Source organism: Carlito syrichta, unplaced genomic scaffold (genome assembly GCF_000164805.1).
Source record: "Carlito syrichta isolate Samal-C Ts95f unplaced genomic scaffold, Tarsius_syrichta-2.0.1 Scaffold120527, whole genome shotgun sequence".
In the NCBI taxonomy this organism is placed as follows: domain Eukaryota; kingdom Metazoa; phylum Chordata; class Mammalia; order Primates; family Tarsiidae; genus Carlito; species Carlito syrichta.
This window is the reverse complement of record NW_007064623.1, coordinates 27,790-53,439: the sequence shown is the minus strand read 5'-3', so window position 1 is coordinate 53,439 and position 25,650 is coordinate 27,790. Positions and strand designations below refer to the sequence as shown.

Here is a 25,650-nt window from a genome sequence, read left to right as displayed (position 1 = left end):
ATCTGTTTTTCCCTTTAATTTTGTTGGTTTGTTATTCTTTTTTTTTTTTGAGTTGGTGTCTCACTCTGTCGCCTAGGCTGGAGTACAGTGGCATGCATGCTCACGGCCACCCCAGCATTGACCTGCTGGGCTCAGGCGATCCTTCCGCCTCAGCCTTCCAAGTAGCCAGAACCATAGGCGTGTGCTCCCATGCCTGACTAGTTTTTTTTGATTTATTGTAGAGACAAGGTCTCACCAAATTGCCCAGGCTAGTCTCGAACCCGCAGGCTCAGGCAATCCACTTGCCTTGGCCTCCCAAAGTGCTGGGATGACAGGCTGAGCTACCAAGGCCGGTGAATAGTTGTTATTCTTGATATAGCAACTCCTGGTGTTACCTCTACCTGTCCCTCTAGTCATGTTTTTATCTTTTATTTTACCTGTTTAAGCCTGTGTTCACACCATTGTTCTGGCTTTAATTATTTGTTTCCATGAAACATCTTTTTCTATTTTCAATCATTTGTGTTTGTATTTATTTGTTTTCTTTAGTTTAATGCTTTAGGGGGTACACAAAATTTTTGGTTGCATGGTTGCATTGTATAGTGGCAAAGAAGTCTGGGCTAAGTGGACCCACCGCCCCCTCCTGTGCACATTGTTCCCAACAGGTGAGCTTTCATCCTTTTCCTTTCTGAGTCTCCAGTGTCCACGATCCCATTCTCTCTGCCTTTGCAGGCCCTTAGTTTAGCTCCCACCTGTAAGTGAAAACATGCGGTGTTTGGTTTTCTGTTCCTGCGTTAGTTCACTTAGGATGCGGTCTTCAATTCCAGCTGGTTTGCTGCAGAGGACCTTATTGCAGATTATTCACTACGAAATAATGAGTACCGAATTGTATTCTGTGGCATGTATGTATGTCTGTGTATTTTCATTATCCATCTATCAGTTGATGGGCATTTAGGTTGATTCCATGTCTTTGTGACTGTGAATTGTGCTGCATGTGTTTGTCTTAAAGTGATTACTTAGCAGACAGCTTACAGTTGCAACTTGCACTATCTCTGCCTTTTATTTGGTGTGTTCACAAGGTTGTGCAGCCGTCCCCACTGTCCAGTTTCAGAATGTTTCCATCACCCAGAAAAGAAGCTCCATACCTGTTAGCTGACTGGCTTACTCCTATTCCGCAGTCGTGACAGCCACGAGTCTACCTTCTGTTTCTATGGATTTGTATATTCTAGATATTTCCTGCAAATAGAATCATACAATATATACCCTTCCATGTCTAGCTCCTTTCACTTAGTATAATGTTTTCAAGGTTAGTTGTGTTGTAACATGTATCTGTATCCATTCTTTTTTTGGTGTTCATTTTTATTTTGAGTTGGCGGGTCTTACTCTGTTGCCCAGGCTGGAGTGCAGTGACACAATTACAGCTTACCGCAGCCTTGAATTCCTGGGCTCAAGTAATCTTCTCATCTCAGCCTCCTGAGTAGCTATAACTACAGACATGCGCCACCATGCCCAGCTAATTTAAAAATTTTTTTTTGTAGAGACAAGGTTTCATTATATTGCCCAGGATGGTCTCGAACTCTTGGGCTCAAGGGATACTCCCACGTCCCAAAGTGCTGAGATTCCAGGCATGAGCCACCACACCTTGTCTTGTATCCATTCTTTTCTATGGCCAAATAATTACCCCGTTGTATGGTGCTACTATATTCTGTTTTCGTGCTACTGAGTTGATGATCACATTCTGCCACCCAAGCACTCAGAATGGGGAGTGCCTGGGGCAAAGTGGCAAGCGTCAACTCTCACAGACCAAGCCTCTGACTGCAAGGGTAGGCTCTCAGCTCGGTACTGCCTGCTTTGCTCACTCTGCCTTGAAATACGTTTTAAGACTAGGCACGGTGGCTCAATCCTGTAATCTCAGCACTTTGGGAGGCCTAGGCGAGAGGATTGCCTGAGCCCAGGGGTTTGAAACCAGCCTGGGCAACTTGGTGAGACCTCGTCTCTACAATACATCAAAAAATAAGCCAGGCGTGGTAGTGCACGCCTGTGATTCCCTCTACTTGGAAGGCTGAGGTGGACAGATCGCTTAAGCCCAGCAGTTTGAGGCTGCGGTGGTCGTGAGCATGTCACTGCCCTCCAGCCTGGGCGACAGAGTGAGAATCCAACTAGTAAAAAAAATTTTTTTGAAAAATATTTTGTCCTAGGCAGATGAGGTGGCTCATGCCTGTATTCCCAGCACTTTGGGAAGGCAGAGGCGAGAAGATTGCCTGAGCCCAGGGGTTCGAGACCAGCTTGGGCAACTTGGTGAGACCTCGTCTCTACAATAAGGCAAAAAATTAGTCGGGCATGGCGGCATACACCTGTGGTTCCAGCTACTTAGAAGGATCACCTGAACCCAGCAGGTTGAGGCTGTGGTGACTGTGAGCATGCCACTGCATTCTAGTCTGGGTGACGGAGTGAGATGCCATCTCAGAAAAATTTTGGATTTTTTGGTCCAGATGTAAGAATTGTTGTCAAACCAAGATTTTTTCTTTCTTTTTATGTTTGAAGAAATCGGGTCTTACTCTGTTGCCAACCCAGGCTGGTCTTGACTTTTGTCCGCACGCGATCCTCCTGCCTCAGCCTCCCAGGAGCCAAGCTACTTTGGCAGTTCTGCTACTCTTCCTGGAAGCCAGAGCTGCCCTTCCTTTGTCCGGGGTGGTAGCTGGGTGCTTGACCCAGTGCCTCCGTTGGGGCGGCATAATTCCTAACCAAAGGGAGTTCTCCCATGGTTCCAGGGCCCCACTGTCCTTTCCATTCTGTCTCATTCTTCCTGGGCCCCCCTGTGATCGTAGGTCTCCAGGAAGAAGTGGACTATTCTGAGCAACTGAAGTTTAGCGATGATGAAGAGGAGGACGAAGTCGTGAAGGACGGCAGGCCCAAGTGGTAAGGCCCCTCCCCTGCTCCCGGCCGGGTGTGAGCTGACGGGTGCCACACGCACTTCCTGGTTCCCGCAGCAGCCTTGAAGGGCAGGCCTTGCTTGGACGGCAGGCCCAAGTGGTAAGGCTCCTCCCCTGCTCCCGGCAGGGTGTGAGCCGACGGGTGCCACGCGCACTTCCTGGTTCCCGCAGCAGCCTTGAAGGGCAGGCCTTGTTTCTGTCGCGCCCTGGGCATGATGGCTACTGAGCACAGCAGTAAGGAGTGGAGCCAGGGCTCGCAGCCAGGCTGACCACGTCCTGTGTTTCATGAGCATCTTCACCACTGTGCTGTGTGTCCCTGAGTGTACCATGCACGTTTGGGAGACCACCCTGCTGGGTTCAAGTTCTTTCTTTACTCCAAGATCTGTCTGAGCCTTGGACATGCGAACATGCCTGAGGTTGAGGGGGGCGGTGAGGGAGGTGGTGTGCAGGGGCGATGCCAGGTTTCCAAATTTATTCGACCACGTTCATCTCTTCCTTGTTCTTGTCATTTTTTTGGACGAGCTTTAGTCCGTGTCCTTTGGGAAACACTGCCTTGTACTCCCGCCCCTCCATTATTTGCTGTCATGGTGCGAGTGGCATTGGCTAGGACTTCAAAAACGATACCCGTGGTGGCTGTCCTTTGCAGTTTTGAGTTCTAGCAAATAAGAATGTTTTCCTTTGTAGGATCTCCTGTTTCCTTTATACTTTTTTTTTCTTCTTTTGGAGTCTCATTTTGTCCCCCAGGCTATAGTGCAGCACACTCATGGAGCCTCCACCTCCCAAAGTGCTAGGATTATAGGTGTGCTCCAGTACTCCTGGCCTTTTGTTTGTTTGTTGGAGTTTTTTGTTTGTTTGTTTGTGAGTTGGAGTCTCACTCCTTCACCCTGGCTAGAGTGCAGTGGCACACACACACTCACGGCCACCCCAATGTCAACCTTATGGGCTCCAGCGATCCTTCTGCCTCAGCCTTCCGAGTAGGCAGAACTACAGATGCGCGCTACCACGCCCAACTATTTTATATTTTATTGTACAGACAAGGTCTTGCCAGGTTGCCCGGACTGATCTTGAATCCGCCGGCTCAGGCAATCCACTCGCCTCGGCCTCCCAAAATGCTGGGATTACAGGCTGAACCACCAAGCCCGGCCACTTCTGGCCTTTTTTACACATATATCATTGTGCTTTCCCTTAAAATGTGACAAATACTTGATATACTTTAGACATTAATGCTTGTTATGTTGTACATATTTTTCTCTTTGTCCGTTTTCCTGTCAGTAATGGGATGTTTGCACAGCCAAATCTGTGAGGCCTTTTCATATTCCATCCTTCCCACCAATGCCCCTTTTCTGGAAGGAACTGGTAACAACTGTCTGCTACTCTTCTCTGATGTACACAACAAATGAGCTCACTGATTCTTCTGTAATTTATTTTCATGCTCTTTGATTTCAACTGAAGCTTTGGATGCATTTGGGATGTCTCTGTGGGTCAGCTCTTGGAACACTGTGCTCGGAAGGAGATGTGATCAAGAATCTAAATCAAAGGCGAAGACATAAAATCCTAGAGCCTTACTGGAACCATAGGACACTTTGTTCCTTGTCTCTTTCTTGCGATGTGAATTGAATATTCACAGGAAGGAATTAGACATGGGTTTTGGACCTGGCTTTGACCAAGGACACGTCAAATTTACAGTGCCCAAGCTGCCTCCTCCTGAGACTCAACACAGGCTTCCAGGTCATCATCTTTGTTGTTTGTTTGTTTCTGTTTTTGAGTAGGAATCCCACTCTGTTGCCCAAAATGCAGTGCAGTGGTGTGGCGCGATCAGTGCTCACTGCAGCCTTGATCTTCTGAATTCAGGTGATCCTTCTGCCACAGCCTTCCAAGAAGCTGGGACTACGGGCATGTGCCACACGCAGCTAATTTTTAAATTTTTCTTTTTGTGGTGACAAGATATTGTGACGTTGCCCAGGCTAGTCTCAAACTCCTGGGCTCAAGCAGTCCTCCCACCTTGGCCGCCTCCCAAAGACTGGGATTGTGGACGTGAGCCACCACGCCTGGCCCAAGTCTTTTTGTCATCTTTCTTTTCTTGTGTGTGATTAGCTTGTGAATCTTGTCTCTGAGGCCATCAGGACCAGCCTCCTTTTTTTCCCGGACCTGACCCAATTTGTCTCCTTCCTTTCCTCCTACCTTCTTCTGCCTATCTTCCATACTTTGCTGCAGTCATCCTCTCAAAACGGATCTTTTCTGCCGTTTGGAAACTTTCGTGTGGTCTCTATTTCTCACTGAGCCAAGTCTGAGTCCCCAGCAATCGTTGTTCTTTCTCTTGTCTGATCCATCTGACCTGGCCCGTCCTCCCTCCACATCCACGTCCCCGTCCCCGAGTGTTCATGGACTCCCGCAGGCACCCGGATCAGCCCGTACCTGATCCTGCTTTCCCTGACGTTCTGCTCTGTTTCCAGGCACTTGTATGTGCACATCTGAGTTTTGCTCCGGTGTTTGTGCTTCCACCGGGACAAGTCAAGGCACAGATCTTTCTTGCCCAGGTTCCCCTGAACGTCTTTTCCATGCTGCGTGTGCCTTGCTCTTTTCATCTTTTTCTTTTGAGCTGGAGCCTTACTCTTGCCCTCGGGCCAGAATGCAGTGGCACGATCATGGCTTGCTAAAGCTCAAGCGATCCTCCCATCTCAGCCTCCTGAGTAACTGGAGCTACAGGCTCATGCCACCACACCCAGCTAATATCTTGATTTTTGTAATCACAAGGTCTCACTGTATTGCTCAGGCTGGCCTGGAGCCCCTGGGCTCAAGCAATCCTCCCTCCTTGGCCTCCCAGAGTGCTGGAATTATAGGTATGAGCCACTGTACCCAGCAATCTCTTGCTCCTTTTCTTACCCATGATTCAGTGGGCCATCTCTCCTTTCGGAGTGTTTATCGAGGGCCTTCTTTATGCAGCATACCCTCAGGGCACCGTCTTCTAAGTCCTGCTTCAGATCTGTGAGGGCGACTCCCTTTATCTCTGTGAGACTTGGCTGTTAACTCTGTATAATAGAGGTAGTGGGGACTTTTTTTTTGCAGTCAATGAAATAATAAATGTGACACATTCTGCCTGGAGCTTTGCGTATAAGGGTGACTTGATAAGTGTCGATGCTTAATTTTGGAGTTAATACACAAAGGGTGGAGTGGGGGTCTATTTTGGTGAAGGACACCGGTCTACGAACTGGTCAACTTTGGCATTCCAAGGGCCTCTGACCGGCAAGATTAGGCATGCTTAGCCTGACTGGGAAAGCGTATCACGTAACATGGAGTGTGCTTTGTCCCAGGAACAGCTGGGACCCCAGGCGGCAGCGGCAGTTGTCCATGAGCTCTGCAGACAGTGCTGATGCCAAGCGCACCCAGGAGGAAGGCAAGGACTGGGCTGAGGCAGCGGGTGTGTCCCGAGTTGTTAGGAAGGCGCCAGAGCCGCAACCACCCTCCAGGAAGCTTCATGGTTGGACATCGGGCTCTGACTACCAGGTACACGGACCCTGGGGAGGTTCTGAGTCTGGGTGATGAGCTGGGACACACATGTGCATACACGCACATACATTTTCTCCCTCCCTCCCCTGTCCTCCCTCTCCTCCTCTCCCTCTTGCACTTTGTTCAGACCAGAGTTCCAGGACAAAGACTAAAGCAGGGCCTCTTGTTGGCTCCTGTCACGTGTGCATCACTGTGTTTTGTGACTGGATCTCTGAACAGTCCTGAGTGGGCTTTCTAAAAAATTTGCATGTATGTATGTATACTTGCATGAACGAGTTAGTCGGAGTCTCACTCTGTCACCCCGGCTGGGGTATAGTGGCATGACCAGAACTCACTGTAACCTTGACCTCCAGGACTCAGGTGATCCTTCATCCTCAGCCTTCCCAGTGGCTTGGACTACAGGCGTACACCACCACGGTGGCTGATTTTTTTGATTTTTTTGTTAGACACAAAGTCTCGCTGTGTTGCCCAGACTGGTCTTGAGTTCCTGGGCTCAAGCTATCCTTCCACCTCGGCCTCCCAAAGTGCTGAGATTACAGGTGTGAGCCACTGTGCTTGTCTGCAACTCCTTTCTTTTTTTTTTTTTGAGTTGGAGTCTCACTCTGTTGCCCGTGTGCAGAGTGGTCTCACTGTGTTGTCTGTGTGCAGCGGCACACTCACGGCTACCCCAGCATGGACCTGCTGGGCACCAGCAATCCTTCCGCCTCAGACTTCCAAGTAGCCGGAACTATAGGCATGCGCTACCATGCCCGGCTAATTTTTGACTTATTGTAGAGACGAAGTCTTGGCAAGTTGCCTGGGCTGGTCTCAAGCCTGCAGACTCAGGCAATCCACTCGCCTCGACCTCCCAAAGTGCTGGGATGGACAGGCTGAGCCATCGAGCCCGGCTGTAATTCCCTTTTTCTTTCTTTTCTTTTTTTTTTTGAGTTGGAGTCTCACTGTGTCGCCCAGACTGGAGTGCAGTGACCGCTCCTGGCCACTGCAGCCTTGACCTGCTGGGCTCCGGCGATCCTTCCGCTTCAGCCTTCCGAGTAGCCGGAGTAGTAGCCGGAGTTACAGGCATGCGCTACCACGCCTGGCTGATTTTTTGATTTATTGTAGAGATGAGGTCTCGCCAAGTTGCCCAGGCGGGTCTTGAACCCGCGGGCTCAGGCAATCAACTCACCTCAGCCTCCCAAAGGCGTGGGATTATAGGCCGAGCCACCGAGCCCGGCTTTTTTTCCTTTTTTCAAAGGGAGAAATGCGTCTCCCATCACCCTGTGTTTATACTCATTGGTCAGTTGCCCATATGTGACCACTTGTCGGCTACCACTCTCTCTTCCTTGCTCAGAATGCCCAGTTTGCCACTCAGATGTCACTGTTTCCACTCCAGAATGCCCTGCATTCTTCTGCTGGGCCGTCTTTTCTTATGAGTTCTCACCTTGCCGAGTTCTGATCATCCACGCTGAGCCACCATGACACCCCGGCACCCGATGCCCAGTTTGCTTTGCTGTGCCCTTGTGACCTTGGGACGGGATGATCAGGAGGGAAGGGCTGGGGCAGCACGAGGCATGACTTGGAGTACACTTGGCAAGCATGCCCTTTTCAGTGCACTTGGCAATTTAAAGGGCTCCTGGTCTACATCTTACAACATGAAAATACCCCTAACTCCGTGTCTTCTCATTGAGTGCCTGTTACATGACAGGCACTATCCTGGGTACAGGGGACAGAAAAATGCAACAAAATATACATAGCGCTGCTCCTCTTGGAAATTACTCTGCAATTAATCTAACTTTCGTTCATATATTGGGGTTGCTCCTCGGGTAAGGTGATCCTCTCGCTTCTGCCCTCTGAGTCGCTGGAACTACAGGCATGTGCCATCATGTCCAGCTAATTTTTTTTTTTTGGTAGAAACAGGGTCTCGCTATGTTGCCCAGTCTGTTTTTGAACTCCTATGCTCAAGCAGTTCTCCCACTTTGGCCTCCCAATGTGTTGGGATCATAGGCGTGAGCTACCATACTTGGGCCTTGTATCCACAGAATCTTCTGACCAAATTTCTGAAAAGATCGACTAAATATTTTACAGAACACTGAGTCTGTAAAATGGCAACTAATCTCAGGGAAGTTTAGAAAGGCACATGAAAAGTCATGACAGTGTACCTCTACCATATGAGTCTTGTATTTCATTTTTAGGAAGTTATCTGAAGGAGGGAGTCATGGCTGCTATGCATGAATGTTTTTGTGCAGGCATGTACTGAACACCAGGGGACTTGGCCGATGATGATATAAGCCATGTAATGATTAGTGCGTGGTTCTTACTAAGCAGGGACAGATATTCATGTTCAATGACAAAGTGAAATAAAGTATGTACTTTGGTCCCAGGCATATTATGTAAAATGTACCTTCATGCTTCAACTTTGAAAGTTTATAATCCTAGGATTATAATAACTGACTCTGGATTATGGGAAGTTAATTTTTCAGAGAAAACTCCTTGACTACAATAAACATGCCGTATATTTAATTAACCTGCAAGAAAAGGCATGGATCTTGTTTATTATTTGTTTGATGATTTTTGACTTTTTTTTTGAATGGGAGTCTCACTGTCACCCAGGCTGTAGTGCAGTGGTACACTCACGGCTACCCCAGCGTTGACCTGCTGGGCTCCAGCGATCCTTTCGTCTCAGCCTTCCAAGTAGCCAGAACTACGGCACGTGCTACCATGCCCAGCTAATTTTTTTTTTTTTTTTTGAGTTAGAGTCTTACTCTGTTGCCTAGACTGGAGTGCAGTGGCCGCTCCCGGCCACCGCAGCCTCGACCTGCTGGATTCTGGCGATCCTTCCGCCTCAGCCTTCCAAGTAGCTGGAGCTACAGGTGTGCGTTGCCACGACCGGCTAATTTTTGATTTATTGTAGAGATAAGATCTCGCCAGGTTACCCGGGCTAGTCTTGAACCTGCGGGCTCAGGCAATCCACTCACCTCAGCCTCCCAAAGCACTAGGTTTACAGGTTGAGCCACCAAGCCTGGCTTAATTTTTGATTTATTGTAGAGACAAGGTCTTACCAAGTTGCTGGGCTGGTCTTGAACCCGTAGGCTCAAGCAATCCACTTGCCTCAGCCTCCCAAAGTGCTGGGATTAAAGGCTGAGCCACTGAGTCTGGCCGATAATTTTTTTTTTTTGAGTTGTGGTTTTACTCTGTCACCAAAATTGGGGTGCAATGGCACCATCATGGCTCACTGGACTCCTAGGCTCAGGTTATCTTCCCACCTCAGCCTCCCAAGGTGCAGGGGCTACAGGTTAATTTTTTGGTTTTATTTTGTAGAGATGAGGTCTCACTATGTTGCTCTGGTTAGTCTCAAACTCCTGGACTCGAACAGTTCTCTCACCTTGGCCTCCCAAAAGTGCTGGAACTTCAGGCATGAGCCACTGGGCCAACTGGTTTTTGACAATTGTATACTTGTGTGTAACTGCCATTCAGAACAGGAAGTTCTGCCTTTTGATAGCCAAATCTCATTGGAAATTTACTGCCTGGGGCTCAGGCAGCACTTGCCCCTCATTGGTCACTTGTATGTTCTGCATGTGGCTTCTCTCTCTGCAGCCAGTGAGAAGTGGCCTCACTCTTGGGACTTTCCCAACTGCATACTGCCCTTGTCGTCCAATAGCTGGCAACTAGCAAGAAACTTGGATAAATATTCAACAGAGATGTTTTTCTTTCTTTTTCGTCTTCTTCTTCTTTTATTTTTATTTTATTTTTTGTTTGTTTGTTTTTGTTTTGTTTTGTTTTGTTTTTTGAGTTGGAGTCTCTGTCGCCCAGACTGGAGTGCAGTGGCCGCTCCCAGCCACCGCAGCCTCGACCTGCTGGGCTCTGGCAATCCTTCCACCTCAGCCTTCCAAGTAGCTGGAATTACAGGCATGCGCTACCACGCCCGGCTGATTTTTTTTATTTATTTTAGAGATGAGGTCTTGCTGCCCAGGCGGGTCTCGAATCTGCGGGCTCAGGCAATCCACTCACCTCAGCCTCCCAAAGGCACGGGATTACAGGCTGAGCCACTGAACCCGGCTTTCTTTTTGTAAGCACAGGCGGGCTCTCACTATGTTGGCCAGATAGGTCTCAAACTCCCAGGCTCACACCTCATCCTCCTAGAGTACTGGAATTACTGGCATGAGCCACCACACCTGGCCAAAAGAGATATTTTTCGATGTGCTTTTTTATTTTTCTATTGAGATCATTTTTCAGCTATGGACCTGGTAGTGAATTTCACCCTCCCGTGGCTCTTTACACCCAGGGTGTATGTATGTGTGTTTTCATGGGACTTGGGGACAGTAGCAGTTTTGTGACTTGGGAATGGTGCCTCTGTGGTTTCTTGCTCCTGGTCAATAGGGAGGCCATGGAAGCCATGGTCTTGTGTGCCATCAGCAGTGGTGAGAGTGCCCCAAACGTGCCAGTCACAGTGTAAAATGCTTTGCAAACATGAGTTTGCTTTTCACCTTTCTAGTCCCGCGGGCTTCCTTTATCATCCTAGTTGTACGAATGAGGAATTAAGGTATGGTAAGTCTGGCACTTGCCCGAACCTCCTTCCAAGAACAGCAAGCAATAGAGCAGGATTCAAACTCTGCTCTGCAGTCACATACCTTTGTTGCTTCTCGAAAGTGCTCAGAGATCTCGAGGAGGAGAGCTGACCCCACGGGGGGCGTGGCCACTGCCTCCTTTGTCTGTCTGACCCGCCGTCTCATCCCAGACTTTGTTCTCTTGGCAGAAATCCTCCGTGGGCAGCGTGGGCAGTGTGTTCCGGCAACAGTCGATCGAGGACAAGGAGGACAAGCCACCCCCGCGGCAAAAGTTCATCCAGTCAGAGATGTCCGAGGCCGTGGAACGAGCCCGCAAGCGCCGGGAGGAAGAGGAGCGCCGTGCCCGGGAAGAGAGGCTGGCTGCCTGCGCCGCCAAGCTCAAGCAGCTGGACCAGAAGTGTAAGCAGGCCCGGAAGGCAGGCGAGGCCCGGAAGCAGGCGGAGAAGGAGGTGCCCTGGTCTCCAGGCACTGAGAAGGCATCCCCCCAGGAGAATGGCCCTGCTGTCTGCAAAGGTAAGGGAGTGGCTCGTCCCACCAACTGGAGTCCCTGGACTTGTCACCAGTTTATGATTCGCCCCTCCTTGCTTCTGAGTCAGCAGACCCTGTGGCTGGCAATGAGATTCCATTGGAAGGCATCAGCTAGTAAGAGCTGAGGCCTGGGCCGAGTGTCTGTATTCTGGTTCTATTTCAGCTTCTTAGCTTGACTGGTGAGCGCCTCACCTTTCTGGAGTTTGTTGCTTTCTCTCTGAAGTGGGCTGAGTGGCACAGAGCCCCTTGCCAGTGCACTGAGGGCCAGGCTGCATGCTCATTCCCAGCACTGAGAAGGCATGCGGGGGCTCCTGCCGGCGTCGATTCTGTCACCACCATCGTCACTGTTACCACTGTCATGCTCAGCCACAGATACAAGTGCTACCGAACTTTAATCAAGCCACAGGATTTTTTCACATGGAGTGAATAGAGGCCCACATGCTTGTTAGAATCCATTTTCCTGGCGTTAGCTGGTAAAGGAGTGGATCACGTGATCCTATTTCAAGAGACGTTGATCAGTGCTATGCGACCGAAAGCATCTCTTGTAGCAGGTTCAAAGAGTATGATTAGATGTATCCTTTTTTTTTTTCTTTTTGAGCCTGTTGTCCAGGCTGAGTGCAGTGGCACAGTCAGGGTTCACCACTGCCTTAGCCTTCTAGACTCAGGCAATACTTTTGCCTTAGCCTACTGAGGTAGCCGGAACTATAGGCACATGCCACCATGTCCAGCCAAGTTTTTATTTTTTATTAGAGATGGGGTCTCACTATGTTGTCCAGGCTGGTCTTTTTTTTTTTTGAGTTGGAGTCTCACTCTGTCACCCAGACTGGAGTGCAGTGGCCGGGAGTGGCGTGCACTACTACACCCGGCTCATTTTGATTTATTGTAGAGATGAGGTCTTGCCAAGTTGCCCAGGCGGGTCTCGAACCCGCGGGCTCAGGCAATCCACTCACCTCAGCCTCCCAAAGCGTGGGATTACAGGCTGAGCCACCGAGCCCAGCTCAGGCTGGTCTTGAACTTCTGAGTTTATGCGATCCTCCTGCCTCAGCCTCCCTGGGTGCTGGGATTAAAGGCGTGAACCTCCATGCGTGACCTTTTTCTTTTCTTTTTGAGTTGGAGTCTCATTCTATCACCCAGACTAGAGTACATTGGCACACGGCCACCACAGCCTTGCCCTCCTTGGATCAGGTGATCCTTCAACTGGAACTACAGGCATGTGCCACTGCACCCAGCTATTTATTTTTTTATTGTAGAGATGAGGTCTCTCCAAGTTGCCCAGGGGGTCTCGAGCCCATGGGCTCAGGCAATTCTGTCACCTCGGCCTCCCAAAGTGCTGGGATTATAGGTGTGAGCCACCGGGCCTGGCCTGTAATTTTCTTAAGTTAGAGCAACTCTAACACTAGGCAAGAGTCCAGTGTTGCTTTCAGTCCCTGAACGCTTCTCAGATGGGGTCTGATAGGTGATCTGATAATCCTATTGCCCTTCTGGCCAAGGAGCTGAAGTCTGTGATTTTCCTTCTGACCTCTTCTTGTTCAAGTCTGAAAACGTCAGTCTTACCCGTGGCACTCATTGAGCTGGGGCAGTGGAGAAGTTGCACTGAGCACTTTCTGCTTGTCGGCATGTGGCTCACTTGGGGCCGGCCAGGGTCCAGAGAGCTAGTCGCCTAGTGGGATGGACAAGCCGACGGGAAGCAGCTCTTGCCGGGAAGTGCTGGGCCCACTGAGCTGCAAGCTCATGGTGGCATTTCTTTGCCTTCTGTTTCCTAGGCTCCCCCGAATTCCCTGCCCAGGAGCTCAACACCACCTTCTCAGAAGAGGCCCCGTCCACCTCCCCAGCTGTGGCGCACAGCAGCAGCAGTGAGGAAGAGGCCAGGGAGGCTGGGTCCCCCGCCCAGGAGTTCAGCAAGTACCAGAAGTCCCTTCCTCCCCGTTTCCAGCGCCAGCAGCAGCAGCAGCAGCAGGTGAACAGACGCGGCGTCGGAAGGCTGTTGGAACAGGCCTGACGGCGGAGGCTCCCCGCCACCCTCCCCCCAACTGCCTCTAGCGTCCGGAAAAGCAGAACACCCTTGCGTATCCCAGTGATGGAGCCTTTGTGGTGGTATATACATCGAGCTCCTTGTGGTTCAGCATGGAGAATAGTTTTTCTTTTTTTCTCTTGATGGTTTCTTTTGCTTTGCAGTGTCTTTCTTTTTTTCTTGGAGTTGGGGGGTCTCGCTGTGGTACCCAGGCTGGAGTGCAGTGGCAAATAGTGACTCATTGCAGTCTTGACCTCCTGGACTCAGGCAGTCTTCTCACCTCAGCCTCCCGAGTTGCTGGGACCATAGGTGTGCGTCACCCTGCCTGGCTCTGTTTATGTTGCCCAGGCTGGTCTTAAACTCCTGGTCTCAAGTGGTCCTCCCGCCTCAGCCTCCTAAAGGGCTTGGATGACAGGTGTGAGTCCCCACGCTCGGCATGAGTGATTTTCCCATTTCAGAGCAATATACCTTGGATACACCTTAGACCCACAGTGGGCCCTTACCTGGGCCCCCCCAAGTTGGAAGTGAGGCCTGAGAGCTGTTTCAGGAGGTGTCAGAGAGAGGCATGTCCCCTCTGGGTTACGAACAGACGTAGGTTGCAGGTTTCAAGTCGGACAGCCGCAGGCTCCCAGCCTGATGGGGCTGCTTAGCTGGTCGTGTGTGGCCTTGGACAGATTGGTTATGTTCCTCCAGCCTGTGTTTTTTCCTGTGTAAACCAGGAATCATGAATATGTGCCTCCCAGCATGGCAGTCAGACTGTTATATGGTGATGCCTGCAAATTGGTTTATGGTATCGTCATTGTTCGTGTTTTGTTTTGTTTTGGTTTTTGGTGTTTTTTTTTTTTTTTTGAGTTGGAGTTTCACTCTGTCGCCCAGACCGGAGTGCAGTGGCCGCTCCCAGCCACCGCAGCCTCGACCTGCTGGGCTCCGGCAGTCCTTCTGTCTCAGCCTTCCCAGTAACCGGAATTACAGGCATGCGCTACCACACCTGGCTGATCTTTTGATTTATTATAGAGATGAGGTCTCGCTGCCCAGGTGGGTCTCGAATCCGCGGGCTCAGGCAGTCCACTCACCTCAGCCTCCCAAAGGCGCGGGATTACAGGCTGAGCCACCGAGCCCAGCTGTTGGTGTTTTATAAACCTTAAAAGGGATCTGCACTTGCCTGAAAGAAGATCACGTTGTCATACCCATCTCTCCTCGTCCTGGCAGCCTCGATGCACTCACTGGCAATTATGTTTCTTGGAGTAGTAATGAATAACAGAACAAGTCGTTACTGAGGAATAGTTCATGTTGGTAGAAACCGAGATGATACAAAGACATGACTGAGTGCATGCCCAGCAGTAAGGTGTGCAGTCAACTGTTACTTGCTAACCGAAAGTATTTCAAACTGTGGTACCCTGGAGAAACAAACCAAGGGCTTTTCCCAGTCTCTCATTTAATTTCCTCTGAAATTCTCTCCCCAGCCTCTTCTTCTTGGGGCCCCTTGGAATGTCCTGGGGTCCTCTTGATGGTGCCTGTAGAGCGCTGTAGTGTAAATGAGCTGTGCACAGTTACCGTGTTTTGGGGTAGAATTACTGATTGGAGCGATCTCTGGAATCACTCTTGGCAGACCCAGCTGTGACAGTCATTCTGGGTAACTCCTCATAGGGGCGGGGTAAGGCAGCGATGGGAGAACAGAAAAGTCTGCGGCCTTAGGGCAGCCCTCCTGGGCAGATTCTGCAGGGGCCTGGGGTCTAGACAGCAGGTGGTGCTGAGAAGGCTACAGCCTTCTGTGTGGGCTGGGAGAGCTCGCGACTCGGGCCCTTGGTGGATGCACTTTGTCTATCGAGTGCTCCGAAAAGTTGCCAGGTGCGCCAGCAGGACCTCCAGGGAGTCTAGCCCTGGCAGGATGTCTGCAGAATGAATGGGTGTGTGTGTGCTGGATACCTCTCAAGTGGGTTGTCTTGGAGTGTGAGGCAGTGGTGGGTCCTGCTGGAAGGCTGATTCGGGAATCTATTAGGAATTCAGCACCAGAGGTCACTGACCGGCAGGAGCAGGGGCCGAAGTGAACCCTCTTGAGTCAAGGGCCTTGATTTTGAATATTCCTTGGATGCTTTTCATTTATTTTTGAATTGGGGTCTCACTCTGTCACCCAGGCTGGAGTGCAGTGACACAGCCATGGCTATTGCAGACTTTACCTGCTAGAGTCAGGCAGTCCTTCACCCTCAGTCTTCCAAGTAGCTGGGATGACAGGCACATGCCACCACACTTGGCTAATTTTCAAAAATTTCTTGTGGAAACAAGGTCTCGCCATGTTGCCCAGGCTGGTCTCAAACCCCTGGGCTCAGGCAGTCCTCTCCTCTTAGCCTGCCAATGTGCTCCAATTGTAAGTGTGAACCATCACACCCGGCCTCCTTTGATGCTTTGCGTTCATTCACCCCGGTAGCAGGTGTTCTGTGTACTGGGTGTGGGGCATGGTGCACAGGGAACTGGGCATGTACAGTTTCTCGGGCTTAAGGAGAGGTAGGTACCTGAAACAAGAAGCCACAGGGAGGGCCACAAAGGAGAAACGGCAGTGCCGTGGGAGCAGAGAACAGGAACCTGGTCTTGTCTGGGGCTTATGACAGGCTTCTCAGGGGAAGCGTTGTTTGAACTGGAAGGCTGGGTTTAGACATGATGGGAAGAGGAACTTCCCAGTCAGAGGACCCAGAGTTTCTCAAAGGCTGAACTGGGTAGGCAGGGATGTGTGGGTAGAGAGCCGGGGCAGTCAGGCGAATCACAGCTCAAGAGGTAGGCCAGGCAAGGTGGCCTGCTGGTTTGTAGGTCACCTGTAGCCTTGTCAGCTTTGGGCTGTCAGGCAGAGTGGTAGAGAACTGCCCAGGGGTGCCTTTGAGCCAGGGCTGACACATGGGGGCGTGGGGGCGGTTGTGTGAAAAAGATCACCCCAGTTGAGGGTGGTCAATAACTTGATGAGACCAGGAGGGAAGAGGGAACTGTCTTCGTGTGGTGGTCCTCGTGTGGTGGCTGAAGGCAAGGAGGGAAGTGGCCAGCGTCCAGGGATTCAGTGCAAGTGTGCTGGCTGGTCCTAGGAGCATTTAATCAAAGTGAAAGCCTTGCCTGTGTCGTGTAGCACACGTGCACATGGGTCCCAGTTGTGACAGCAGACGACTGCCCTTTCTGCCTTGGACAGGGGCTCCCACTTGAAAGCTGTGACACATACCTCACCCCTTTGAGCAGCCGCCCGTCCTTCCCTCTCTGGTGTTCTGGGCCGCCGCAAGGGTGGGTGTTGGGTGGCATCTGTGTCCGGCCGTGCCTGTCTGACTAGGTTTCTCTCTCCTCCTGTGCAGGAGCAGCTGTACAAGATGCAGCACTGGCAGCAGGTGTATCCTCCGCCCTCCCACCCCCAGCGCCCCTTCTACCCGCACCATCCGCAGATGCTGGGCTTCGACCCCCGCTGGATGATGATGCCTTCCTACATGGACCCACGCATCCCACCCGCGCGCTCCCCAGCGGATTTCTACCCCTCCGCCCTCCATCCTTCAGGTGAGTGCCATGGCCCGGTGGGCCTTGCTGGTTACGGGTGTCACCTCAGGAGCTAGATAGACCCCCCGGGTTTCACTCTGACCTCTGTCAAGTCACAGGACTGGTCTGAGTTATAGCATTCTCGTGTGCAGAGTGAAGTCATAGTAAGAGTTCCTGTCACGAAGAATTGTTGGAAGGACTCATTAAGATCATGCTTTATAAATTGCTTTAATTAATTTTATATTTCTTCTATGCCATTTCTGTCCCTTTTTCCATTCTTAATGTTCTTCATGACTTTGCTGTCTTTTTTCAGATCTTTCCCAAGGTTTGTTAGTGCTTTTTTAAAATCAGTTTTTTAGTCTAAATTCCTTTTTTTTGGGTCAGGGTCTCACTGTGTCACTTAGGCTGGAATGCACCCGGCTACTGCAAAAAAATTTTTTTCTTTTTTTTGAGTTGGAGTCTCACTCTGTCACCCAGAGTGGAGTGTAGTGGCTGCTCCCGGCCACCGCAGCCTCGACCTGCTGAGCTCCGGCGATCCTTCCGCCTCAGCCTTCCAAGCAGCTGGAACTACAGGAGTGCGCTACCACGCCCGGCTAATTTTTTGATTTATTGTAGAGATGAGGTCTCGCCTGCCCAGGCAGGTCTCGAACCCACGGGCTCAGGCATCCACTCACCTCAGCCTCCCAAAGGTGCGGGATTATAGGCTGAGCCACCGAGCCTGGCTGGGGAGTACATCTTTGTGTCTACATCATGTGTTTGATTTTACCCACAAGGAAGGTGACTTTCACTTTCCAACGTTGGCTCCTTTAGGTTTATTGGGATTATTATATTTCGATTTTTCAACTTCAGTATTTTGTGAATTATATTTTTATCCCTCTTTTTCTATGCTTCTCCACCCCCCGCCTTTTCTTGGATTATGTTTTCTTTTTTTTTTTGTCTTCTACATTCTATTTCTGTATGTTAGTGGTTACATTAAAATTTGTAGCCTGTACCCTTTTCTTAGCAATGTCTAATCAGTGTCTTTACCCTTCAGCAAAATTCTGATGACCTCCCTCCAGTCTCACTTGTGTTTTTGGCCTAGAATTTCAATTCTTCCTATTTTTATGCCCACCAAAAGGTGACTTATTTTTGTTATTATATCCCGTCTGTGCTTGTTCAGATTTGCCTGAATATTTACCAGTTTCTCTGCATCTTTTTTCTTCCGTCGGTGTTCAGTTTACATCTTCATGAAATGCATTCTTCGGTGCTTCAGGAAAGTTATTTGGTAATAGATTATCTGTGTCCGAGGCTTCATTTCACCCTTTGAGTGATGGGTAGCTGGGTGTAGAAGTCTAGGCTGGTAGTTATTTTCTTCTAATGCTGTGAAGGGAGATTCCGTTTCCTTCTGTCTCCTATTGGTGTTGAAAGTCTGATTCATTTTTGGATAATCCACTTTGCTTTCTCCCTGTCTGCTTTTAAGATCTTCTCTTTGTCTTTGGTGTCCTTTAGTTCTGTCTTCGTGTGTTGTGTCTAGATGGAAATCTGTATTTGTATCTTACTCTGCTTAATCTAAGGAAGTATGTCCTTAGTCACTTCTGGAGCATTTAGTTCTAATTACTGCTTCGAATATTGCTTCTTCCTCATTCTTTTTAACTTTTCTTTCTAGAACTTCCCTTAAGCTTATTTCAAACTTTCTTATTCTGTCTTTCAAGTTCCTTCTCATTTGAGAGAGAAAATAGGAAAGAGAGGTTATCTCTGTGTTGCCTTCTGGGAAATGGCTGTAGAACAATTTTCCTTTCATTTCTCTCCCTGACTGTTTCTGTTTTGCTTTGTTTCTGTCCCCAGTGGGCTTTTAATTTCAGTGACTATATATTTTTATTAATAGAATTTGTTCTGCATATCTGTTGTTTTCTCTCATCTTGTAATTTTCTGAATTGTTCAATTCTTACTTTTAAGCATTTTAAGCCTACTTTCCTAGTGTCTAAGAGATGATTCTGTCATCTGAAGTTCTTGGTGGGGGCATCTCATTGTATGGACTCAGCATGAACTCATGGTGGGTCACTTTCCACACGTGTTCCGGTCATTCTGGATGGCGAGTTCATCTTCAACAGAGTTTGGTCTGTAGGAGTCCAGTATGGTCTGAGTTGAGGGCGTATCCCTTCAGAGTAGTTTTGTGCTTCCTTCTGCAAGCCTAGAACCACCTTTTTTGTTGACTTGGAAGGTTTCTGAACTATTCTGGGAGATAAAAGTCTGAACTCTCCTGGCTCCTACAGCCTCATGAAAGCAAGTGTGTGGTTTTGAATTCCTGGGCAACGGTACTATTTTTTTCTCATCTCTTGTCCAGTTAGGACAGACAAAACTTCCCTCCCTACACTAAAGAGCATATATTTAATGTACCTTTTGAGGGTGCAGCCCTTTGAGGATCTTTTTTCTTTCTTTATTTTTATTTTTAGAGACAGGGTCTTAGGCTGGAGTGCAGTGACACAATCATGGTTCACTGCAGCCTTGACCTTCTGGGCTTAAGCCATTCTCCCACCTCAGCCTCCTGAGTAGCTGGGATTTCAGGTGTCTGCCACTACACCCTGCTCATTTTCAGTATTTTTTGTATAGACGAGGTCTCACTTTGTTGTTCAGGCTGATCTTGAACTCCTGGGCTCAGGCATTCCTCCCAACTCGGCCTCCCGAAGTGCTGGGGTTACAAACATGAGCTGCCAGGTCTTTGTATTAAGCAGCATCTCAGCTGCAACTCTCTGCCCTTTACAAAAGACCTCATCTCCTGTCTGGTGAGTGTTAGAGCCCAAGCCCATAGGTTTTCTAGGACTGACAGCTGTGCTTTTCTTGCTCCCTCCAGGGAGTTGAAGGTAGTATTCTGGAAGCCAAGATTGGACAGGTAAGATTGCAGGGATTTTACCTTCAGAGGTTCTCTGGTCAGAAAAGATCAAGAGCCCATGATGTCTCCGTGGGTGGGACGCCGTGTCCACATGACAGGTGACAGTTGAGCCTTGGGTTGACCCTGAGATTGGAGCAGTCACTCTGAATGAGGTGATGCAGGTTAGTCTTTGCCTTCTTCAGGTCTCATGAAACCCATGATGCCCCAAGACTCCCTCAGTGGAACTGGCTGTCGCTCTGAGGAGCAGAACTGCGTGCCCCCACTCCAAGAGAGAAAAGTGACCCCCATCGATCCAGCCCCTGTGTGGAACCCAGAAGGCTACCTGGCATTGCCGAGCAAGGGCTACTCGCTTTCCCACACCAAATCGAGTGACACTCTAGCTGTGGACACGCGTGTCAGGTGAGACGCGGCTCGGTCCTACTGCCTTGGCACTGAAGGGGAGGACTCCAGGTCCTAACTGAGAGTGCCCTGGGAAGGGGCCTTGTGCCAGGGAGCAAGATGGGCTCCCCTGAAGGGACTTCCAGTGCCCTTGGGGAAGGAGAGTGTGAGGAGACGCCTGAGTGCTTTGTGTGAGAGGCTCTTTTCTATGGCGGGACTCCAGGCTGAGGAGAAAGCCCAGGGCCATCACACCTTGGACCCAGGGCATGTGGGTGGGGCCTCATGGGACAGGTGGGGTTGAGAGCGTGTGTCTCGGCTCGTTCCTGTGAAGGCACACACAGCTGGCCCTGCCGTCCCCGTGCCCCAGACGCTTCATGGACTCCCAGGCTCCAGCTTGCTCTTTGAACCCGAGGATTGCCCAGCTCCTCTCTGTCACAAGGGTGGCACCCTCATCCACCCGGCGGCCACGGCCTTCTCCACTCTCACGGACTCCAGGGGCCACCAGCCCATCCATGGCCCAGCATCTCTGAGACGTGTTTAAAGATAGAGCAAATGTTGGTGCTTGTGTTTTTTTCTTTCTTTTTAAATTTTTTTTTTCTTTTTAAAACTAAGCTCTGTGTTCAGCATGGAAACCAGGAACCAGGCTCCAATCACATTGACTGATTTTTCTGGTTCCTTTTCAGGAATGAAAGCTCTTACTCTGCCTCACCTGGAAGGTCAGGGGGCGTAAGTGCCCAGCGCGATCTCTTTGAGGAGAGAGGGGAGGAGTACTTGAGTGCTTTTGACAAGAAGGCCCAAGCAGACTTTGACAGCTGTATCTCTTCTCAAAGAATAGGCCAGGAGCTTTTGTTTCCACCCCAAGAAAATGTTCAGGAAGCGGGTGCACCCGGGGGTCACACCCAAAACCTCAGGTGTTCCCCACTGGAGCCTGACTTTGTCCCAGATGAGAAAAAGCCTGAGTATGGCAGTTGGGACGTTAGCCACCAGCCAAAGGCCGCAGATACCACCCACGGTGTCGAGCCCGAGGCGCCCCGGGAGGGGACAGCCTTTAGCATCTCCTCCTGGGAGAAGGACAGGAGCCCCGCCAAACAGCCATCCTCTGAGGCCGAGTGGACGCCTGAGCCCCGCAGCTCCAGCAGCCAGCACCAGGAGCAGACGGGCAGGACCCGGCGGTCGGGGCCCATCAAGAAACCAGTCCTGAAAGCCCTCAAGGTGGAAGAGAAGGAGAAGGAGCTGGAGAAGATGAAGCCGGAGCTTGGAGAGGAGGGCGCCCGGCTGGCCACGGAGAGGGAGCAGGTCTGCAAGGCGGAGAAGGACGAGGATGAAGAGAACGACCCTGCCCTGGCCAACGCCTCTCCCTCCTCCAGGGAGGACAAGGGCCCCGCCCGTGCAGGTGTTGGCCACGAGGCCAACAAGCTTGAAGAGGACGAGAAGCCCGACAAGACCTGGGAGCCCAGACCCTCACGCGAGTCCAGCGACATCCCCCCGACAAAGAGAAACAACTGGATCTTTATTGACGAGGAACAGGCCTTTGGGGTCAGAGGGCAGGCCCGGGGCCGGGGCCGCGGTTTCAGAGAGTTCACGTTTCGTGGTCGGCCAGCCGGCGGAAACGGAGGCAGCCTCTGTGGCGGGGGGGTCCTGGGGGCACGCGGCCTCTACAGCAGCAGCCCGCGCAGCGGCCGGGGCCGGGGCCTACGGGAGTTCGCCCAGCCAGAAGACTGTACCCGAGCCAAGCCCCGGCGACGCATTGCCAGCGAGACCCACAGTGAGGGCTCTGAGTATGAAGAGCTTCCCAAGCGGCGCAGGCAGCGGGCATCGGAGAACGGGAGCGAGGGCTCGCTGCTGGACAGGGAGGAGGGCGCCCTGAAGAAAGGCGACTGCAGGGACTCCTGGCGCTCCAACAAGATGGGCTCCGAGGACCACGCCAGTCTAGATGCCAAGAGCCGGGCTCCTCGTGCCTTTGCGCGAGCCCTCCCTCCCCGGCTGAGCAACTGTGGGTATGGACGGAGAACCTTCGTCTCCAAAGAGTCACCCCACTGGCAGAGCAAGAGTCCGGGCGCCTCCTGGCAGGAGTACGGCTCCCCCGACACGTGCGGACCCCGGCGGTCCGCAGACAGAGACTACATCCCAGATTCCTATAGACATTTGGACTCGTTTGGTGGCAGGGCCTTTGAGGACAGCCACCTGGAGGACAAGAGGTCCTTCTTCCAAGATGACCACGTGGCAGATTCTGAAAACGCAGAGAACCGGCCCTTTAGGAGGCGGCGCCCCCCACGCCAAGATAAGCCCCCACGCTTCCGGCGCCTCCGGCAAGAGCGGGAATCCCTGGGCCTGTGGGGGCCCGAGGAGGAGCCCCACCCGCGGGCGGGCCAATGGCCTGGACGGTCCAAACTGTGTCCTGGGGACAAGAGCTGCACTGTGGGTCGCAGGTCCCCTGAGCTCTCCTGCCAGAACTCCTCCGATCACGCCAACGAAGAGTGGGAGACGGCCTCCGAGAGCAGCGACTTCAGCGAGCGGCGGGAGCGGCGGGATGGCCAGGCAGCCGAGCCCGACGCCCAGGCGGAGGGCGGCCCATCAGGGGCCAATCTGGGCGAGAAGAAGGAGCTGGCCAAGCGGAGCTTCTCCAGCCAGAGACCCCTGGTTGACAGACAGAGCCGAAAGCTGGAGCCGGGAGGGTTTGGGGAGAAGCCCATTAGGCCAGGTGGTGGTGACACGTCCCCCCGTTATGACAGCCAACAGAATGGGACGCCTTTGAAAGCCAAAAGGTAAAGCCAGGCGCCATCCGGGCCCTTTTTGTCGTTGTCGTCCTGCGTGTCGGCAGCACTGAGTCATGCATGCATCCCCGCCACGCGTCGGGAGCCTTGGGAGGGCCTGCCCGGGCCATCGTGTGTGAGCATCTCCATCAATTGCTCCTGCATCGCTTGTCTGCTTCTCTCGTGGTGGTGTTGTTGTTGTGGCTTGACTTGACAGAATCAAAGCTAGACCCCTGCCCCCAGGGCTTCTCCTATGGCCAAGGTCCCGCACCCAGTCCGGGAGTTCAGCCTCTGTGTGTGTCCCCAGAATCCCACCACAAGGGGCGCTGCCCGGCCAGCACCGGTCAAGCCCCAGAGTCTTCTAGCCAGAGTTGCTGCCAGGCAGTGCCTGGGGGGCATCGCTGGCCTCTGCTTCCCATGGTGGGGAGACCCAGCCCCACTGCAGGGTTGCCGCCGCGGCATGGCAGGAGCCCAGCATGAGCAACGGGGAGGCCCTTGAGTGTCCCTCTCTGGAGTTCGGCTCAGGCTGATAGGCTGTGCTCAGGTCAACTCCTGGCCTACAGACTTGCCCTGGGCCAGGGAAAGGGTTGCCAGTGCAGCCAGGGGTTACTGACCATGCCTCAGACTGTGGGCTGCAGGGGTAGTGCGGCTATCCATGTCCTCAGAGCATGCTGAGGATGATGGCGTCACACCTCCACTGTTCCTTAGAATCCGAGGCCCGTAAGTTTGGGTGTTCCTGCTCCCCGAAAACAGAGCCGCAGGGGTAGACTGAGACTTGACTTTGCTGCAGATTTGTATCCTTGGGCCTTGCGGAAGGGCAGGCCGGAGCCCCTGGCTGGTTAGTCTCCCAGATGAGAACAGACAGATCGGCAGCTCTGTCCAAAGCGTATGCCCTCTTGTTTTTTCCCTTCTGCAGTCTTAGGTTTAGCGTGCAATGGGAAGAAGCAGCGGGGCCCTTCCTGGGAAGGGGCAGACAGAGCTTGGCTCTGCAAGGGCGACTGCCACGTGTGTTGCACAGGGACATGGTTGCCCCACTGTGGTGAACCGTCTCTGCCTAACTGAGGAGTCGGGGAAAGGAAACAGGCCTAGCTCAGGGTGCCATGTTTGTGTGCCGGCCGGGTCCATGCAGATTTTTCTGTCCTCTTCTTTTCAGTCTTTGGTTGTGTCTAAGTTAATGAGATCCTCTTTCCTTTATAGGTCTCCGGAGGAGGCCTTGCCTGGAGGCCTGAGTGGCTGCAGCAGCGGGAGTGGCCACTCGCCCTACAACCTGGAGCGGGCAGTCCATACGAACGCTGATGTCCCTGAAGCCTCTAGCAAGAAGGCAGAGAAGGAGGCCAAGTTGGCTGCTCAGAGGGCCGGCGAGCAGGGAGAGGCCATGAAACAGTTTGACCTGAACTACGGAAGTGAGTCACCCTCACATCTTCACGGGGAGGAAGAACCCAGGCAGTACCAGGGGCCGGGCAGTCTCGGGGCTACTGAGTTTGCTATCTCACTAAGTATCTTAGCATCTGAGAACTCCCCTAGGCAGCCCCGTGCTAAGTTCTGGGCCTGCAGTAGTAAGCAAAACAAACGGATAGGATTCCTGCTCGAGTATTGCTCACAACCTGCTGAATCCCTATAATGCCCTGCGGTTTTCCATTTTAAAGAGGGGAAGCTGGCTGGGCACGGTGGCTCACACCTGTAATCCCAGCACTTTGGAAGGCTCAAGTGAGAGGATCACTTGAGGCCAGGAGTTGGAGACCATTCTGGGCAATGTAGCAAGATATCGTCCCTACAAAAAATTAACCAGGCATGGAGGTGCCCGCCGAGAGTCCCAGCTCCTCGGGAATCACCTGTGCCCAGAGGAGGTCAAGGCTGGGGTGAGCTGTGATCGTGCCCCTGCCCTCCAGCCAGGGCAGCAGAGTGAGACCAGTCTGTCACCACTGCTGGAGAGCAGTGACACGATCATGGACACGCCTGACTCCAGAAAAGGGAGGGATGGAGCCCAAGGCCCGCAGCAGTGCCGTGGTGTGTCCAAGGTCCCACAGTGGCTAGGAGCAGAGCTGGGATTTCAGCGTGCTTGTCTCCTGAGACTTCCCTTGCTCCTAGTGTGCTCAGGCTCTTGGGTTTGAGAGGTCAGTGGGCGCATCAGAGGCGGCAGTGGAGGGTGCGGATGGCACATCCAGCTCTCCGCTGAGCCTTAGATGTCAGGTGCCTGTTGAATTGGGTTATTCTTGCCTTCTGACGGTTGGAAGCTCTGTCCCTTCTCGTGAAATCCTGGTCCAGATGCCATCATTGAAAATTGTGGGCCCAACGCTGGAGAGGAGAGTGAGGTGGGCTCTATGGTGGGAGAAGGTTTCATCGAAGTCCTGACCAAGAAGCAGCGTCGCCTGCTGGAGGAAGAGAGAAGGAAGAAGGAGCAGGCTGCCCAGGTGAGGGGCGTGGGAGGATGGGGTGGGCAGGAGGGCTGGTGCAGGGGAGTGGGGACTCCCAAGAAACCTGGACCCTAGGGCAAGAGAGTTCTGAGAAAAGCCCAAAGGAGCAGAGAACAAGAAAGGAATATTAAGCATACGTTGTCGCCCAGTGCCTGCTGACAGCCTAGCCCTATGGGAGTAGACAGTGCTGTCACTGTTCTACAGAGGGAGAAACTGAGTCCCAAAGTGATGGCAGC

At 51.8% G+C, this 25,650-nt stretch overlaps 1 protein-coding gene across 2 annotated transcripts in view; it reads left to right on the top strand.

Annotated features, from left to right (window-relative positions):
- The first annotated feature begins 2,808 nt into the window (after positions 1-2,808).
- Positions 2,809-25,650, top strand: part of PRRC2B (proline rich coiled-coil 2B) — a 46,276-nt gene continuing 23,434 nt past the window's right edge. For both annotated transcript variants that reach the window (XM_008048109.2, XM_021707581.1), the window contains exons 1-9: positions 2,809-2,895; positions 6,221-6,413; positions 11,149-11,473; positions 13,252-13,445; positions 16,826-17,021; positions 20,052-20,268; positions 20,931-23,012; positions 24,198-24,403; positions 25,266-25,411. In XM_008048109.2, coding sequence (XP_008046300.2) covers positions 6,258-6,413; positions 11,149-11,473; positions 13,252-13,445; positions 16,826-17,021; positions 20,052-20,268; positions 20,931-23,012; positions 24,198-24,403; positions 25,266-25,411 — 3,522 coding nt within the window. In that variant the 5' untranslated portion in view covers positions 2,809-2,895; positions 6,221-6,257. The remainder of the gene's footprint in view (positions 2,896-6,220; positions 6,414-11,148; positions 11,474-13,251; positions 13,446-16,825; positions 17,022-20,051; positions 20,269-20,930; positions 23,013-24,197; positions 24,404-25,265; positions 25,412-25,650) is intronic.